Source organism: Sitophilus oryzae, unplaced genomic scaffold, assembly GCF_002938485.1.
Source record: "Sitophilus oryzae breed Bouriz unplaced genomic scaffold, Soryzae_2.0 scaffold_1509_pilon_pilon, whole genome shotgun sequence".
In the NCBI taxonomy this organism is placed as follows: Eukaryota; Metazoa; Arthropoda; class Insecta; order Coleoptera; family Curculionidae; genus Sitophilus; species Sitophilus oryzae.
The window spans coordinates 148,412-168,020 of record NW_022146180.1 but is presented as its reverse complement, the minus strand read 5'-3'; the positions used below and the strand labels follow the sequence as shown (position 1 = coordinate 168,020).

Sequence of the window (19,609 nt, the reverse complement as noted above, 5' to 3'; positions counted from 1 at the left end):
TAGAGAGGTGCAGTGAAATAAAGCAGCTTCAAAAGAAGTATGACTTTTTTAATATGCACAAAAAGATCAAAGAAGTGACTTGGAAACATCAAAAAAGGCAAAGCGGACTACAGCGCGACACCCAAAATCAAATCCTCGTGGGCCCTGAGGAAAAGCTGAAACACTGGAAGGATTATGTGGAAAACCTCTTTCGTGATAATAGGCCAAATCAGAGCCCACAGGCAAGCCACATCAATGAGGCTGTTATCACCAAGGACGAGGTATCGAACATCAATCTACGAAAGGATGGTAAAGCTACTGCTTACGTACTGGACCGGATGAAAGCCACGCGGAAACACTAAAACTCCTCACCTATCAAGACGGTGCTGGGCTAACTTACCTAACAGACTTGTTTAACGACATATACAGTTCCGGTAAAATACCATCAGATTGGCTCAAGTCAACTTTTGTTACCCTGCCTAAGAAGACCCACGCATCCCGGTGTGACGACTATCGAATGATAAGCTTAATGTCTCATGTGCTAAAGATCTTTCTACGAATCATACACACGCGTATATACAGGAAATGCGAACAGCAGATAGATCACACCCAGTTTGGCTTCAGGAATGACGTGGGGACCCGTGAAGCACTGTTTTCGCTTAACATACTTACACAGAGGGCACGCGACATGAACATAAATATATATGCCTGCTTCATAGACTTCCGTAAGGCTTTTGACTGCGTGCAACACCAGAAAATGGCTGAGATCCTGAGAGCCACGGGTGTGGACGAGGGAGATCTGAGAATTGTAACCGAGCTCTACTGGCATCAAACGGCCCAAGTAAGGTTGGAGGAGCGCCTTCCTGTCGGAAGAAATGGTTATAGGGAAGGGCGTCCGACAGGGTTGCATATTATCACCCCTGCTCTTCAATTTATATTCGGAGGTGATCTTCAAGGAAGCCCTTAAAGATATGCACGGTGGAGTCAAAATCAACGGAACCATAATTAATAACATCAGATATGCCGACGATACTGTATAACCCACAAAATTTTAAAAGTTACTGGTTTGTGGAAGTAGGCTTTGAAATTAAATAAGACAATAGAAAATTTCATTAATGACTTATATTTAATTAACAATTATAAACAATCAATGTAATTGGCTGTGACAGTCTGGATTATATGAGATTAGATATGCAACTGGAATACTTAAGTGTTTCTGCTTCGGTTGGTTGGGAGAAAGGCCTCACCCTCTTCGCTGCACTCGTCTGCTGGTGGGTAGCGTGATTGTCCGGCTAACGCTGGAGAGCTTGTGAGACTCCACCAGTCTCAGTGCGTGAGCTACTTATGGGGAGGGTCAATTCTCGTATCTTCCTAGAAGATAACAAACAGCACTATTCTACTCAACACAATTGATAAGTACCCAGTTTTGTGGTGGTGTTCTAAATTACCATTTGAACTGTCACCATTGTTGGTTGCCAATGAAGGTACAATAAAAATAACTTATGATTAAACAACATATTAGTGATTCAAATAAACAATAATCAATATCTAAATCCAACTACTAATTATTATAATAAAAATTATAATTCAAATTTAAAAAAGAAAATAGGCAATGACAGTTTAAATTAAGTTATAATTGAAAAGATTGTCCAAATTATTTAAAGAATATAGAGAATATAAATAGAGAATTATAAAAAAAAAATATAAAAGAAAAATATTTTGCTCTCTCTCTCTCTCTAGAAAATTCCAGACCACCACAATCATTTCGGTACGACTTGAAAAAAAAAATATATTGTTACAGTAAATTATTTGATTTAATTTGTAGACACGTGTAAAAAGAATAAAAAAATATGTAAGATTAAAAAACTAGAAATATATGAAAATTTAAATTAGAACAAAAGTTAATACTAAAATGCGATATTAAAATATAAATTTAAAAAACTAGATAGAAAGATAAAGGTAAATAGAAAGATAGAGATAAGATACGAAAAACGATAAATGCGCAATTCGACAGATAAAAACTAAAAGAAAAGATATGTCACTCCAGGAACAAAGATAATGCATCCGCCAAATAAGATAAAGATAATTTACTTCTATGATTTAAATTTTAATTCTTACTAGATTTAGGGAAATTTCCTAGACCTGGCAACTATGACTAATATTCAAGACAATCAAAGACGGTCAAAGGACCGTCTCCATGTTAAGAGATTCCATACTTCTTTCCCACCACTTGATATGTCATAGCTGATTGGTCTCATCTTCCCACTCGAAGATTTGGAAGCCATTTGGAATTTCTGTCGCCACGTGTCACCCATGAAACTCTTGAGTCATAGGCGTACTAATATTATATTTCCATTTAGATTTAGTATTACAGCCAATTATAGTTTAAAAGTTTTACTTATGAATTCTGTAAAATTTAATTTTCTAGAATTGTTATAAGAATCGTTTTATGATAGCTGACAAAGTTTAAGACGGAAGATGATCGATGCGGGGCGTCGTCGATGCGGTTCGTGGATACGATCCGTTAGTTCGTCTGGAAATTTGTCCATTTTGTTCGTTATATTTCTTTTAATGGTTCACCCAAAAACGATATTCTGTCAAATCGCCGCGCAACCCATCGCACGGACCCGTTCGCGCTAGAGGTGTGTAGTTCGTGAACGAACTAGTTCCAATGAATTATTCCAACCCCGGGGTAGCCCGATGCTAGGCAGGAGTGGGGAGTGCCGGCCGTACGTTATCGGATCCGGACCTAGAGGAACTAAAACTAAATAAAAAGACTAGTTTACGTACGTACGGATCGGGCCAGGGCAATCGATGCTAGGCAGGAGTGGGGAGTGCCAGCATAATGTTATCGAATCCGGACCTAAAGGAACTAGAGGAACTAAATAAAAGACTAGTTTACGTATGGATCAGCCAGCGCGATTAAGGCTAGGCAGGCGTGGGGAGTGCTAGCCGTATGTTATCGGATCCGGACATAGAGGAACTAATTAAAAGACTAATTCACGGGAATCTATTCAGTCGGCAGATCCGAGATATAATACAAGACGACTACGATGGATTCGGCATTGTCTATTGCCACAGCCGGCGTAATCACCACAGAAAATTTTCGTAAATACTGTTTTTGATTTTTAGCTTGTCTTAAATATTTTATGGAAATGTTTCACTTCAGGTCCCTAAAATTCAGAAATATCTTATAAAACGAAGTAGATATTCTGAATTTTTAGACAATTTTTTTTTCGTAAAATTAATGTAATATTTGCTCCAATTGATTTGTGACATAGTTTTTTAAACTCTAATTTGAGTTTCTTTTTTATTTTTTTTATCTGCAATAAAACTTACCTATATGTTTTTAACATACACAATTACACGTCTCGTTATATTATCTCCGTACATTATAAAAATTATACAGATCATACTGTGAATAGTTTTGACTGACAACTAAACGCATTAGCAAGCAAGGGGGATGTCAATGTTAGTCGGGAACTATTGTGAACTAAAGACCTAGTTCAAGGAACTATTCCTCTGGAGGAACTAGAACTAAGGAACTAGTTCCTCCCAGGGAACTAGAATTCCCACCTCTAGTTCGCGCAACAAATCGACCTATCTAGAACTGTGTCAGTGCATGGTAAGTATTGGTCTTTATTATAATGCTGTATAGTTTACTGTAACACTTAAATAAAAACTATACATTTATATATTTATGGTTCTAGTTGTGCTACCTTTTGAGGGGTGTAAAATAAATGATTTATTTATAATAATATTAAATTTCTGCGGGGTGGTGTAACTAGTGTTACAACGGTTGTGAGTATGGTATTACATTATCATAATGTTATAATATGAAATATACCTACTACCTATTTTGTCTAATATTGGTACAGAAAACTTATCAGTATAAAGTTTTATTATCTTTAGCCTTTTTAATGCTGTTTGTAACCCTCTATGTCTATAATAATGGACAACGAGTAATTAGTAATTCTGAATATATCTATAAGAACTTTTAGTTTTAAGTACGCCTATGACTGAAATGCAGCGCCCACCTTCTCCTTCTAGTCAGCGGCCATAATGTCAGTGTCCATCAGAGTCAAGGATGAGTAGAGATAAATAAATTTAAATTTATTCATTTTAGGGCCTGCTCTATTCTAACATGTAAGAAATATTTATTGATGGATAAGTACGGCAGATATGTAATAAAAAGCCGTTTTGTATGAATACCGAAATGGTATTTGAAGAACATATTATAATCAAATTATCAAATTGAATTGATAATAAATTTATGTGCCCGTGTTTTATAAGCCTTGTGCAGAAAATTGACTATAGTAATAAAAAGATGACTCATGTCAATGTTTATCCCAAATTATAAATCGATAAGAGTTCTCATTAATAATAGTAATGTGGATATATTTTCCAGAACTTACTTTAACTTTATTTAAAAATTACTTTTTTAATTTTGTACTAGTTTATAGCACTTAACAATATAATCAATCATTTTTCTGTCATCAATGTATCATATACACCTCTATAATTATTTAATACGTAATTACAATGATACATAATTATACTGATTACAATGGTCGACATGTCAACAATAGAATTTGCGCTATTTACCACGTTATGTAATTAACTGATTATCTGCCATATTAGGTATCTGCGGATGTACGTCACTAACGTAATAAAGAAGCAAAAAATAACCAATAAATAAACTAACGAAAAGGTTAGTTTATATTTAATAATACGCGGCTTTGGGTGCCAGTTGTCGTGTATATGAAGAGTACAGTCAACATGTTCAGTACAATACGATATACTGAGAAAGAAAAGACTCTATAATACGAGAGAAGAATGCGAAATTTATTACCTATTAAGTCGGATCGGTCGACAATAGAATTTGCGCTATTTAATACATTATGTTAGTAATTGATTACCTATTTTATTAAGTAACTACGGATGTACGTGATTAAGTAATAGCATGTTTTACGGTTAGTTTATTTAATTATACGTACACACGGCTTTGGTTGCCGATTTGCTGTCCTCCATTCGCGAATTTCAAGTTCCAGAGCTTTACGGTCTGGGCTACTCGAGAACGGTTCTGAAAGGAGCTGTGCGCGATAGCCTCGTGCCTCCATATGGCGCGGAACAGTTCTGAACGTTATGATTCAATTGGATGGAGTGAGATTATCGCGTTCTTGAACAGTTCAGAACTGCACAACAGCGAGAATGGAGGACAGTCGTGTGTACGAAGAGTACAGTCAATGTGTTCAGTGCAATACGATATAAGAGAGAAGAGTAAGAATTTTCCCAAGCGTAACCATGAAGTAAAACGTCGGATTAAGTGGATATAATAAACTTTGGATTTTTTTCTCCCCGATTTACAACATCGCCATAGCGATTCACTTCTACACATGTAGGTAAATGCCGAGGGGTTAGCCGCTGACAAATTTCTGTACACTAATACCACGTATAATGGAGAAAATGCCAACTAATACCACGATTAATACCACTAATACCAAGTAATATCAACATCTTGTACACCAAAATACACCAGCGGTTTACCCCTCCCTCAGTAAATGCTGACCCAAGACCAGTGCCGCTTTATCCATTAGGCAAGATTAGGCAAGATAGGCAGCTGCCTAGGGCGGCAGGCCGAAAAACAAAATTTACTTGAATTTTATTAATTGAAGGGGACAGCAAAATAAATGGTGCGTAGGGTACCAAATCACCCACCTTCGACATTAGTATAAGTGTATAAGCCGATTTAGACGAAAAAAATGAAAATCAGTATTATTTCAAAATTATTCCTACTAGTTTCATTTAAAAATATCAATAATTTACGGTCTAATCTTTTTTTTGAATTGCTGTCATCACCGGATTTGTAGAAGTAACTAAACTTTTATTGTCGAAACCGGTCGTTCGGCTAATAAATACTAGACACAAAATTATTTCGATCGGCGGGTCAAAAATTGTACGAGCACCTACAAATTTACTTCGATGCAATAATTTCGTTGTAGAAGTACCTAATTTTTTTTTCATCTAAATCGATCAGCGATCGTCGCGTCGCGTCGTGTCAAAGAATTGTAGCAGTAACTACAAAATTATTTCGATGCTGTGATTTCGCTGTAGAAGTACCTAAAATTTTTTCCTCTGAATCGATCGTCGTGTTAAAAAATTGTACGAGTACCTAGCAATTTATTTCGATACTATGACTTCGTTGTAGAAGTATTTAAAAATTATTTTCATTTAAATCGATCGTCGTATACCGGGTGAGTCTCAAAAGTAGATTAAATTTACAAGAAAGAAAATCCAATATACCGCGCTGGCAAAAAAACATTAGCAATAGGAGGTTTTCAATGCGATAAAAAAAGATGTTAAGGCTGCAAAATATACTGCAGTGCAACAGAGATGGATAAAGAGTCTTTTCCCTACCATCTTTTAGGGGAAGTGATACGACGAGCGAGCCTCTGCGAGAGGGGGCGGGGCTTTAAGACGTTTGTGTGGGGACTACTAGTAATAGAACAGAATAGAAAATAGAATCAGTATCAGTCAGATGTCGGTGTGGTGATTATTAATCGCATTTTTCAGTTAATAATATGTTTTACGATCATGTTACTCCCTGTTGTATTTAATGCAACAGTGCTTTAAACTTAGTTGAATTTTTATCAGCCTTAAGCCTAAAACTGAAATAAAAAACAAGTATTCTAAAAAAAGTAAACTCAAACATTTTTAAAAATAAATAAAAAGGATTTCTTATAATAAATAAACTGTAAACAAAATTAAAAATAACTATGAACAAAATTTATTTAAACAAATGTTCAAAAACATTTCCCTGTTGGGCTTCGCAGTACACGAGCCGATTATAAAACTCCGTCCTAACATTCGATAGTACTTCCGGTGTTATGGAGTTAGTACTATCAAATATTTTGGCCCTTAATTCAACTAAATTTGCAGGTCTCTCATGTGGATACCTATAAATTTGTTGCTTTAAGTGACCCCAGAAAAAAAAGTCCAGTGGGGTCAAATCCGGTGATCTTGCCGGCCATGGTATGTTGCCTCTGCCACAAATAAGCCGTTCAGGAAAAGTCCTTGTCAGGAATTCCTAAACTGGTCTTGCATTGTGAGCAGGACAGCCATGCTGCTGAAACCAAATTTCATCAAAATTGACATTAAGGGTCCGCACAGCTGGTATAATTTGATTCTGCAGCATCTGCAAGTATTTTGCAGCATTTAAATACCCATCGATCACAAAAGGCCCAACAATATGGTCGCCCAAAATACCGGCCCACATATTAATCTAAAAAAAAAAAAAAAAAAAAAAAAAACGGAGAAGCTGTTATCCATCTCTGTTTAAGCTTAGACTTTTTATAGGCGTTTCATTCCAATGCATGTAATTCCTATGCCTAGATTCAACATTACCTGACGTGTATGATTCTCAAAATTATAGCGAAAAATTGGAAATTTTAAAAGTGAAGTAACTCGGTTGTTTTGGATTTATTTGAAAAAAAAAACGGTAAAGAGAAACGGTAAAAAGAAATGTTTCTTTTATCGAGATTTACCAGCCCTAAACATACTTGCACTTATTTAAGACTCACCCTGTATAGAAATCAGGGAACTACCCTAAAAGCAAGGTAATCAGGGAAATACCCTAATCTAAACCAAACCAATGCAATGCAAATTCAATAATGCAATGCAAAAGGAAATATTGTTAAGAATAAATAATGAACTATAAAGTGGGCCGGCGAAGGCTGGACCCCACTAATAGTTATGCATATAATATGGCCAGTCCAACCCTGCGTCGATCCGTTCTGTAAATACGGGGTACCCGTACAGGGTAAGGGGAAAACGAAATTCGCTATATACGAGCAATTCATCGGCGTGCTATAAATAGTTTAAATAACATTACTTACTTGTACAAGAATTTCCAAAATACATAATCAGTTTTATTTTTTTTCGGCGTTTTTTTCACGTATCTAAATGCTACAAAAAAATGAGCTACAATTTTTTTTCTGTTAATTTTTACAGCGTTTTTTTGTACTTGACCCTTTCCCTACGGACCGGCAAATGATTTTGAATAGGGGAGGTGTACCCTTGTCATCTGTACATCGTTTACAGATGGTCTCGTTGCGGCACAACCCTTAACAAATTGGCGGCGATTTTTTTCTGTCTAATTTTAGGTAAAATTACAGTTTTTTGATTCTGGCCCTTTCCCTACGGACCGGCAAATGGATTTGAATACAGGGTGGTGTACCCTTGTCATCTGTACATCGTTTCCAGGTGGTCTCGTTGCAGCACAACCCTTAATAAATGAGCTACAATTTTTTTTTTCTGTTAATTTACAAGAGAAACAGCGGTTTTTTGTACTTGGCCCTTTCCCTACGGACCGGCAAATGGTTTTGAATACGGGGTGGTGTACCCTTGTCATCTGTACATCGTTTCCAGGTGGTCTCGTTGCAGCACAACCCTTAATAAATGAGCTACAATTTTTTTTCTGTTAATTTACAAGAGAAACAGCGGTTTTTTGTACTTGGCCCTTTCCTTACGGACCGGCAAATGGTTTTGAATTTGGGGTGGTGTACCCTTGTCATCTGTATATCGTTTCCAGGTGGTCTCTGCTGTTGAGGCACAACCCTTAATAAATGAGCTACAAATTTTTTTCTGTTAATTTTCAAGAGAAACAGCGGTTTTTTGAACATGGCCCTTTTCCTACGGACCGACAAATGATTTTGAATACGGGGTGGTGTACCCTTGTCATCTGTATATCGTTTCCAGATGGTCTCGTTGCGGCACAACCCTTAACAAATTGGCGGCGATTTTTTTTCTGTCTAATTTTAGGTAAAATTACAGTTTTTTGATTCTGGCCCTTTCCCTACGGACCGGCAAATGGATTTGAATACAGGGTGGTGTACCCTTGTCATCTGTACATCGTTTCCAGGTGGTCTCGTTGCAGCACAACCCTTAATAAATGAGCTACAATTTTTTTTCTGTTAATTTACAAGAGAAACAGCGGTTTTTTGTACTTGGCCCTTTCCTTACGGACCGGCAAATGGTTTTGAATTTGGGGTGGTGTACCCTTGTCATCTGTATATCGTTTCCAGGTGGTCTCGTTGAGGCACAACCCTTAATAAATGAGCTACAAATTTTTTTCTGTTAATTTTCAAGAGAAACAGCGGTTTTTTGAACATGGCCCTTTTCCTACGGACCGACAAATGATTTTGAATACGGGGTGGTGTACCCTTGTCATCTGTATATCGTTTCCAGATGGTCTCGTTGCGGCACAACCCTTAACAAATTGGCGGCGATTTTTTTTCTGTCTAATTTTAGGTAAAATGACAGTTTTTTTATTCTGGCCTTTTCCCTATGGACCGGCAAATGGTTTTGAATATGGGATGGTGTACCCTTGTCATCTATACATCGTTTCCAGATGGTCTCGTTGCGGCACAACCCTTAATAAATGAGCTACAATTTTTTTCTGTTAATTTTCAAGAGAAACAGCGGTTTTTTGAATTTGGCCCTTTTCCTACAGACCGGCAAATGATTTTGAATACGGGGTGGTGTACCCTTGTCATCTGTACATCGTTTTCAGGTGGTCTCGTTGCGGCACAACCCTTAATAAATGAGCTACAATTTTTTTTCTGTTAATTTTTAGGAGAATCAGCGGTTTTTTAACTTGGCCATTTTCCTACGGACCGGCAAATGATTTTGAATACGGGGTGGTATACCCTTGTCATCTGAACATCGTTTCCAGATGGTCTCGTTGCGCCACAACCCTTAACAAATTGGCGGCGATTTTTTCTCTCTCTAATTTTAAGTAAAATGACAGTTTTTTGATTCTGTCCCTTTCCCTACGGACCGGCAAATGGTTTTGAATACGGGGTGGTGTACCCTTGTCATCTGTACATCGTTTCCAGGTGGTCTCCTTGCGGCAGAACCCTTAATAAATGAGCTACAATTTTTTTTCTGTTAATTTACAAGAGAAACAGCGGTTTTTTGTATTTGGCCCTTTCCCTACAGACCGGCAAATGGTTTTGAATATGGGGTGGTGTACCCTTGTCATCTGTACATCGTTTCCAGGTGGTCTCGTTGAGGCACAACCCTTAATAAATGAGCTACAATTTTTTTTCTGTTAATTTTCAAGAGAAACAGCGGTTTTTTGAACTTGGCCCTTTCCCTACGGACCGGCAAATGATTTTGAATACGGGGTGGTGTACCCTTCTCATCTGTACATCGTCTCCAGGTGGTCTCGTTGACGCACAACCCTTAATAAATGAGCTACAAATTTTTTTCTGTTAATTTTCAAGAGAAATAGCGGTTTTTTGAACTTGGCCCTTTCCCTACGGACCGGCAAATGATTTTGAATACGGGGTGGTATACCCTTGTCATCTGAACATCGTTTCCAGATGGTCTCGTTGCGGCACAACCCTTAATAAATGAGCTACAATTTTTTTTCTGTTAATTTTTAGGAGAATCAGCGGTTTTTTGAACTTGGCCCTTTTCCTACGGACCGGCAAATGATTTTGAATACGGGATGGTATACTCTTGTCATCTGTACATCGTTTCCAGGTGGTCTCGTTTGCGGCACAACCCTTAATAAATGAGCTACAATTTTTTCTGTTAATTTACAAGAGAAATAGCGGTTTTTGAACTTGGCCCTTTCCCCTACGGACCGGCAAATGATTTTGAATACGGGGTGGTATACCCTTGTCATCTGAACATCGTTTCCAGATGGTCTCGTTGGGTGGCACAACCCTTAATAAATGAGCTACAATTTTTTTCTGTTAATTTTAGGAGAATCAGCGGTTTTTTGAACTTGGCCCTTTTCTTACGGACCGGCAAATGATTTTGAATACGGGATGGTATACCCTGTCATCAGAACATCGTTTCCAGATGGTTTCGTTGCGGCGGCACAACCCCTGACAACCAAATTGGCGGCGATTTTTTTTCTAATTTTAAAGTAAAATGACAGTTTTTGGTTCTGGCCCTTTCCCTACGGGCGGCAAATGATTCTGAATACGGGGTGATGTACCCTTGTCATCTGAACATCGTTTTCCAGATGGTCTCGTTGCGGCACAACCTTAACAAATTGACGGCGATTTTTTCTTTCTAATTTTAAGTAAAATATCAGTTTTTTGATTCTGGCCCGCTTTCCCTACGGACCGGCAAATGGTTTGAATACGGGGTGGTATACCCTTGTCATTTGTACATCGTTCAGGTGGTCTCGTTGCGGCACAACCCAGCAATAAAATGAGCTACAATTTTTTTTCTGTTAATTTTTAGGAGAATCAGCGGTTTTTTGAACTTGGCCCTTTTCCTACGGACCGGCAAATGATTTTGAATACGGGATGGTATACTCTTGTCATCTGTACATCGTTTCCAGGTGGTCTCGTTGCGGCACAACCCTTAATAAATGAGCTACAATTTTTTTCTGTTAATTTACAAGAGAAATAGCGGTTTTTTGAACTTGGCCCTTTCCCTACGGACCGGCAAATGATTTTGAATACGGGGTGGTATACCCTTGTCATCTGAACATCGTTTCCAGATGGTCTCGTTGCGGCACAACCCTTAATAAATGAGCTACAATTTTTTTTCTGTTAATTTTTAGGAGAATCAGCGGTTTTTTGAACTTGGCCCTTTTCTTACGGACCGGCAAATGATTTTGAATACGGGATGGTATACCCTTGTCATCTGAACATCGTTTCCAGATGGTTTCGTTGCGGCACAACCCCTGACAAATTGGCGGCGATTTTTTTTTTTTCTAATTTTAAGTAAAATGACAGTTTTTTGGTTCTGGCCCTTTCCCTACGGAGCGGCAAATGATTCTGAATACGGGGTGATGTACCCTTGTCATCTGAACATCGTTTCCAGATGGTCTCGTTGCGGCACAACCCTTAACAAATTGACGGCGATTTTTTTTCTTTCTAATTTTAAGTAAAATATCAGTTTTTTGATTCTGGCCCTTTCCCTACGGACCGGCAAATGGTTTTGAATACGGGGTGGTATACCCTTGTCATTTGTACATCGTTCCAGGTGGTCTCGTTGCGGCACAACCCTTAATAAATGAGCTACAATTTTTTTTCTGTTAATTTTTAGGAGAATCAGCGGTTTTTTGAACTTGGCCCTTTTCCTACGGACCGGCAAATGATTTTGAATACGGCGTGGTATACCCTTGTCATCTGAACATCGTTTCCAGATGGTCTCGTTGCGGCACAACCCTTAACAAATTGGCGGCGATTTTTTTCTTTCTAATTTTAAGTAAAATGACAGTTTTTTTTATTCTGGCCCTTTCCCTACGGACCGGCAAATGGTTTTGAATACGGGGTGTTGTACCCTGGTCATCTGTACATCGTTTCCCAGGTGGTCTCGTTTGCGGCACACCCTTAAAAATGCAGTCCTACCAATTTTTTTCTGTGTAATTTTCAAGAGAAACAGCGGTTTTTGAACTTGGCCCTTTTCCTACGGACCGACAAATGATTTTGAATACGGGGTGGTGTACCCTTGTCATCTGTATATCGTTTCCAGATGGTTTCGTTGCGGCACAACCCCTGACAAATTGGCGGCGATTTTTTTTTCTGTCTAATTTTATAATGACAGTTTTTTTATACCTGGCCCTTTTCCTATGGACCGGCAAATGGTTTTGAATATGGGGTGGTGTACCTTTGTCATCTGTATATCGTTTCTAGGTGGTCTCGTTGCGGCTCAACCCTTAATAAATGAGCGTAAAATTTTTTTTCCCTGTTAATTTTAAGAGAAAACAGCGTTTTTTGAATTTGGCCCTTTTCCTACAGACCGGCATATGATTTTGAATACGGGGTGGTACCCTTGTCATCTGTACATCGTTTTCAGGTGGTCTCGTTGCGGGACACACCTTAAATGACTACAATTTTTTTTCTGTTAATTTTTTAGGAGAATCAGCGGTTTTTTTAACTGGCCATTTTCCTACGGACCGGCAAAATGATTTTGAATACGGGGTGGTATACCCTTGTCATCTTTACATCGTTTCCAGATGGGCTCGTTGCGGCACAACCTTTAATAAATTGGCGGCGATTTTTTCTCTCTCTAACTTTTTAAGTAAAATGACAGTTTTTTTGATTCTGGCCCTTTCCCTACGGACTGGCAAATGGTTTTGAATATAGGGTGGTGTACCTTGTCATCTGTACATCGTTTCCAGGTGGTCTCGTTGCGGAACAACCTTAAAAAATGAGCTACAATTTTTTTTCCTGTTAATTTTTCAAGAGAAACAGCGGTTTTTTGAACTTGGCCCTTTCCCTACGGACCGGGAAATGATTTTGAATAAGAGAAGAGCATCGTTTCCAGGTGGTCCCGTTGCGGCACAAACCCTTATAAATGAGCTGAACCAATTTTTTTTTTTGTTAATTTTGCGAAGAGAAACAGCGGTTTTTTGAATTTTGCCCTTTTCCTACGGACCGGTAAATGGTTTTGAATATGGGGTGGTGTATCCCTGTCATCTGTACATCGTTTCCAGGTGGCCTCGTTGCGGCACAACCCTTATTAAATGAGCTACAAATTTTTTTCTGTTTTAATTTTCAAGAGAAACAGCGGTTTTTTGAATTTGGCCTTTTTCCTACGGACCGGCAATGATTTTGAATACGGGGTGGTGTACCCTTCTCATCTGTACATCGTTTCCAGGTGGTCTCGTTGCGGCACAACCCTTAATAAATGAGCTACAATTTTTTTTTTGTTAATTTTCAAGAGAAACAGCGGTTTTTTGAATTTGGCCCTTTTCCTACCGAACGGCAAATAATTTTGAATACGGGGTGGTGTACTCTTGTCATCTGTACATCGTTTCCAGGTGGTCTCGTTGCGGCACAACCCTTAATAAATGAGCTACAATTTTTTTCTGTTAATTTACAAGAGAATCAGCGGTTTTTTGTACTTGGCCCTTTCCCTACGGACCAGCAAATGGTTTTGAATATGGGGCGGTGTACCCTTGTCATCTGTACATCGTCTCCAGGTGGTCTCGTTGCGGCACAGCCCTAAATAAATGAGCTACAAATTTTTTTCTTGTTAATTTTCAAGAGAAACAGCGTTTTTTGAACTTGGCCCTTTCCCTACGGACCGGCAATGATTTTGAATACGGGATGGTATACCCTTGTCATCTGAACATCGTTTCCAGATGGTCTCGTTGCGGCACAACCCTTAATAATGAGCTACAATTTTTTTTCTGTTAATTTTAGAGAAATCAGCGGTTTTTTTGAACTTGGCCCTTTTCCTACGGAACGGCAAAATGAATTTTAAATACGGGATGGTATACTCTTGTCATCTGTACAACGTTTCCAGGTGGTCTCGTTGCGGCACAACCCTAATAAATGAGCTACATTTTTTTGTTTAATTTACAAGAAGAAATAGCGGTTTTTTTGAACTTGGCCCTTTCCCTACAGACCGGCAAATGATTTTGAATACGGGTGGTAACCCTTATCATCTGAACATCGTTTCCAGATGGAATCGTTGCGGCACAAAACCTTAATAAATGATGCTACAATTTTTTTTCTGTTAATTTTTAGGAGAATCAGCGGTTTTTTGAACTTGGCCCCCCCCCGCCCCCCCGCTTGTGTTTTTCCTAACGGAACCGGCAAATGATTTTGAATACGGGATGTGTACCCTTGTCATCTGAACATCGTTTCCAAGATGGTTTTCGTTGCGGCACAACCCCTGACAAATTGGCGGCGATTTTTTTTCTTTCTAATTTTAAGTAGAAATGACAAGTTTTTTTGGTTCTGGCCCTTTCCCTACAGAGCGGCAAATGAGTTCTGATCGCGGGTTGTGTACCCTTGTCATCTGAACATCGTTTACAGATGGTCTCGTTGCGGCAACCCTTAATAAATTGGTGGCGATTTTTTTTCTTTCTAATTTTAAGTAAAATATCTGTTTTTTGAATTCTGGCCCTTTCCCTACGGACCGGCAAATGGTTTTGAATACGGGGTGGTATAACCTTGTCATCTGTACATCATTTCAAGGTGGTCTGCGTTGCGGCAACAACCCTTATAAATGGAGCTACAATTTTTTTTTCTGTTAATTTTTAGGAGAATCAGCGGTTTTTTGAACTTGGCCCTTTTCCTACGGACGGGCAAATGATTTTGAATAAGAGGTGATGTACCCTTGTCATCTGACATAGTTTCCAGGTGGTTTCGTTGCGGCACAACCCCTGACAAATTGGCGGCGATTTTTTTTTTTTTTCTTTCTAATTTTAAGTAAAATGACAGTTTTTTGATTCTGGCCCTTTTCCTACGGACCGCAAATGGTTTTGAATACGGGGTGTTATACCCTTGTCATCTGTACATCGTTTCCAGGTGGTCTCTTTGCGGCACAACCCTTAATATATGAGCTACATTTTTTTTTCCTGTTAATTTTCAAGAAACAGCAGTTTTTTGAATTTGGTCCTTTTCCTACGGACCGGCAAATGATTTTGATTAGGGGGTGGTGTACCCTTGTCATCTGTACATCGTTCCAGGTGGTCTCGTTGCTGCACAACCCTTAACAAATTGGTGGCGATTTTTTTTTCTAATCTAAATTTTAGGTAAATTACAGTTTTTTATTTTCTGGCCCTTTCCCTACGGACCCGCAAATGGTTTTGAATACGGGGTGGTGTACCCTTGTCATCTGTAATCCGTTTCCGATGGCCTCGTTGTGGCACAACCCTTAACAAATTGGTGGCGATTTTTTTTCTGTCTAATTTATGTAAAATGGCGGTTTTTTGAATCTGGCGCTTTCCCTAAAGACCGGCAAATGGTTTTGAGTATAGGGTAGTGTACCCTAGTCGCCTATACATCTTTTCCATAGGGTCTCGCTGTGGAACAACCTTTAATAAATTAGTATCGAATTTTGCTAAGAACTAGATAGAATTTAAATTTTTAAGAGGATTTTTAAAGTTAAATCTATATCTTATAAATAATTGTTCATTATACAGGGTGTCCCAGAAATGAGTGCAGATATTTTAACTGGTAGTATAGTTCAACCCCAGAAACACGCCTATGAGGTTTTTTTTGCGAAAAAAAAATGTTGAAAATTTATATTTTTATTGACATTTTCCGGAAAAATGTTGAAAAACTTTTGAGTGGCCACTGTTCACTCCGCCGGGAAATTCGATTTACCGGGCAATAGAGGAGTGGTCGGAGAGAATGGCAACGTTGCCACCCGTCCTACCATAGGCCACATTTTGCATGTTTATCTATAAATTCAATATTTTAGTTCTACAGAAAAAAAATACGAAAATTAATTTTTATCATATTAAACATAATCAGAAAAAACTGATATTTTTCAAAAATCAAAAATATTTTAAATACTTTTTTTTTTTTTTTTTTAAACTGAAAAATAAATTTACATTAATAGCTTTTTTTTGCATATTTAGGAAATATTTCAAAATCGTTTAATAAACAAATTAATAACCTTTAATGTTTAGTTAGATCTTACCCTTTTAATGAAAATGTTTTTTATCAGCACATAAGGGTGTCCCAGAAATAAGTTTTTTTTTTATATTTTATGTTATGTATGTATGTGTATTTCGGCCCCAGAAAAACGCCTATAAGGTTTTTTTTTGCGAAAAAAAAAATGTTGAAAGATTTAAAAAAAAAATTTTCTTGACATTTTCGGGAAATTTGAAAAAAAAAAAAATTTTTAGTGCCTTGCAGTGTTGTAACCTCCTATGTTATCCACATTCCTACAATAGTTCTACCATTTATAAATTCATAGAAAAATTTCTACTCAAAATTAAGAATGTTAAATTTTTATCAGTGCTCATTTTACTTAATTATATAGAAAAAAAACACATTAAATTATTTAGTACTTTACCCTTTTCAATGAAAACTTAACAAAACCACCGAAAATTAACTAAACATTAACGTTTATGACGTTTACGAAGATGATTCATCATATTATTCACAACCAGTTCACAAAAAAGAAATTCCTAAAAATGTTTAATAGTTAATTGTAGTATTCAATATTTGTTTTCTTTCCATGTTTCTCTGTTTTAATTTCAACCACTGATTTTACAAAACACATGTGAATAAGCGCAATTGACTGTTGAATACCGTCTCTTGAATCGCCATTTTACGAACTACTTTCAATTTAAAGACATGTTTCACTCACCAATTTTAAATACGTATTTTGTTTTTTCGCTATTTTTTCGATGTATTTTGACAGCCCGACCGTCGCGTGTCGGCCAAGAGTGCCACGTGTGAACTGGTCCTTTGAGACGCCGCGCCGTCGCCGTCGTGGTGGGCTTGCGTCAGACGACCATGTTAAGCAACGTTGCCGTAGTTACAACAATTTCAAATCCAAGACATTCGAAGCAATCAAAATTTGGGTATTGGAAATTTTTAAATAAAACAGAGAAAACATGAAGAGGAAACAAACAAAACGAAAATGAATTGATTATTCCTCGGGCTGTTTTCGATATATTGAATTCTGAATTACGATAAACAATTTAGAAATTTCTTTTTTTGTGACTTATAAATATCAATTAATTTGTTTTTGTTTGTTTCCTTTCATGTTTTTCTGTTTTATTTTTAAAATTTAATAAGAAATTTGATTGCTTCGAAGGTCTTGAATTTGAAATTGTTGGAACTACGGCAACCTCGCATAACGCAAGCTCGACACGCCGGCGCGACAAAGAAGCACTGGGCAGTTACAAACCAAGTGATGCGGGGCTGTCTTGGCCGACGGATGGTTTGGGCTGTTGACGGAATTGTCGAAATACATCGAAAAAATAGCGAAAAAGCAAAATACGTATTTAAAATTGTTGAGTGAAACATGTATTTTCTTAGATTGAAAAGTAGTTCGTAAAGTGCCGATAATATGCAATAATTCTCAATATTTATTCATTCCCAGAAAGATATTCAGAAGTAATCTGTGTAATGTGTCCTTTCAAGGTGTTTTGTAAATCCAGTGGTTCAAAATTGTGATGAAAGCCTATACGAAAAATAATGTGTTAAGCTTAAAATGAGGACTGTTATTTTTAGCACGTTTTTATAATAGCACGTACAAGTAAGCAGCACAATGAAGTGTATTTTAGTTTAAGTGTGTATCGAAAGAGAACCTGTCGCAGTTACATCGATCTGTTATAAGTATCTCTTTTTTTCAATGTTGGTATAGTTTTTTTAAATTTACTTTTAAAACATTTAACTTTTAACTATTTATTTTATGTATAGATATCACAATTTAAAAATGTAATGCATCTCTGAAAACTCCTCAGGTGTTTATGATTTTATGACTACTTGTAAACATAATACTCTTCTTGCTCATATGGCAACACAGTGCGTCGAATTTACTGAAATCCGGGCTTGATCCGGGCAATTGGATGTAGTTGGCAATACCTGCCGGCTGTTCTCAAAATGTTGCGATATTTTTTTAAATTTAAAAAAAAAAAAAAAAAAAAAAAAAATTTTTTTAAATTTTATCTTAAAAATGTATATTTTTATATTTTCTTGATTTCTTGTGAAGAAATCTTGATCTACCACCTCTTAAATATCTGCACTCCATTTCTGGACACCCTGTATATTAAGATATAAACTCGCAGCCATTCTGATTAACTTAATAGTGAGCAGGGAGTCCGGCAATAGTGCGACAGGCATCTGTAGCTCCTAAAGTAAAACAACTGTTGAGAAATTGTTTTGTTTGCAAGTTGTTCGAAAGCCTAAAGTATGTTACCAGCATGTTATTTTTCAGAAAAAAAAACTATTTTAACTTCTAACGGGTGGCTCAAAAAAGTGTGAGTGGACACCTGGATGATTTTTTTAAACTGGAACACCCTGTATATTATTGCACTTTTTGGTTCCTTTCAGATCAAATCTACATAACCCTAGCATATGAAATAAATACATTTCAAATGTTTCAGAGAATTAAAAAATAAATCAAAAATATATATTTTTCAGCCCCTTTCTAAAAAAATTATTAAAATACAAGAAATATATAAAAAAAAAAAAAACTATATTAGGTATTTTACTTTAGATGGTCTTTGTACTTACTTTGCCTATAAATAAGAAATATCGTAATTTACAGGAATGTTAAGATTCTACTTTGCGCCACTTCTAAAATTAAAATAATTTTTTTTTTTTTTTTTTTTTGTTTTTTGAAACACCTGTATATTATTTCTTTCATAGACGGAGAATTAAAAAATGAACATTTGTTTCGTATTTACGTATTTTAAAATTTTAAACGGGTTTCGGGGCAGATATTTGCGGTTTTATATTCCATATGTGCAATATTCCAACAGTAATTTTTATCAAAGCCACCAATGATTTTCTCTCGTATTTTACATTGAAAGCGCCATATGAATAATACTGCGTGTATCTGCCGAAAACCGTTAAGAATTTTGAAATACTTTGAGAATACAAAAAATGTTCAGTTTTAAACTCTCCATCTAATAAAAAAATAAATATACAGGGTGTTTCCATTTAAAAAAACAAAGAAAACATATTTTATATTTTAGAATTTTGACGTAGAATTATTGAACATCCTGTAGGATTTTACGATTAACCATATTTTATTAGCAGTAAGAAATAGACATATAAGTAAATACCTAATATAGTTAATTAGTTTTGACTTCAGAACAGTTCTTGTATTTTTTAATAATTTTTTTAAGAAGGGCTGAAAATATATATTTTTGGATTTAATTTTTTAATATCTCCGT

General features: G+C 36.8%; 1 protein-coding gene across 1 annotated transcript in view; it reads left to right on the top strand.

Moving 5' to 3' along the window:
- Positions 1 to 736: 736 nt before the first annotated feature.
- Positions 737 to 19,609, top strand: part of LOC115878420 (dynein heavy chain 6, axonemal-like) — a 112,005-nt gene continuing 93,132 nt past the window's right edge. The window contains exon 1 of the mRNA XM_030894934.1: positions 737 to 820. Within this exon, the coding sequence (XP_030750794.1) occupies positions 737 to 820 (84 nt within the window). The remainder of the gene's footprint in view (positions 821 to 19,609) is intronic.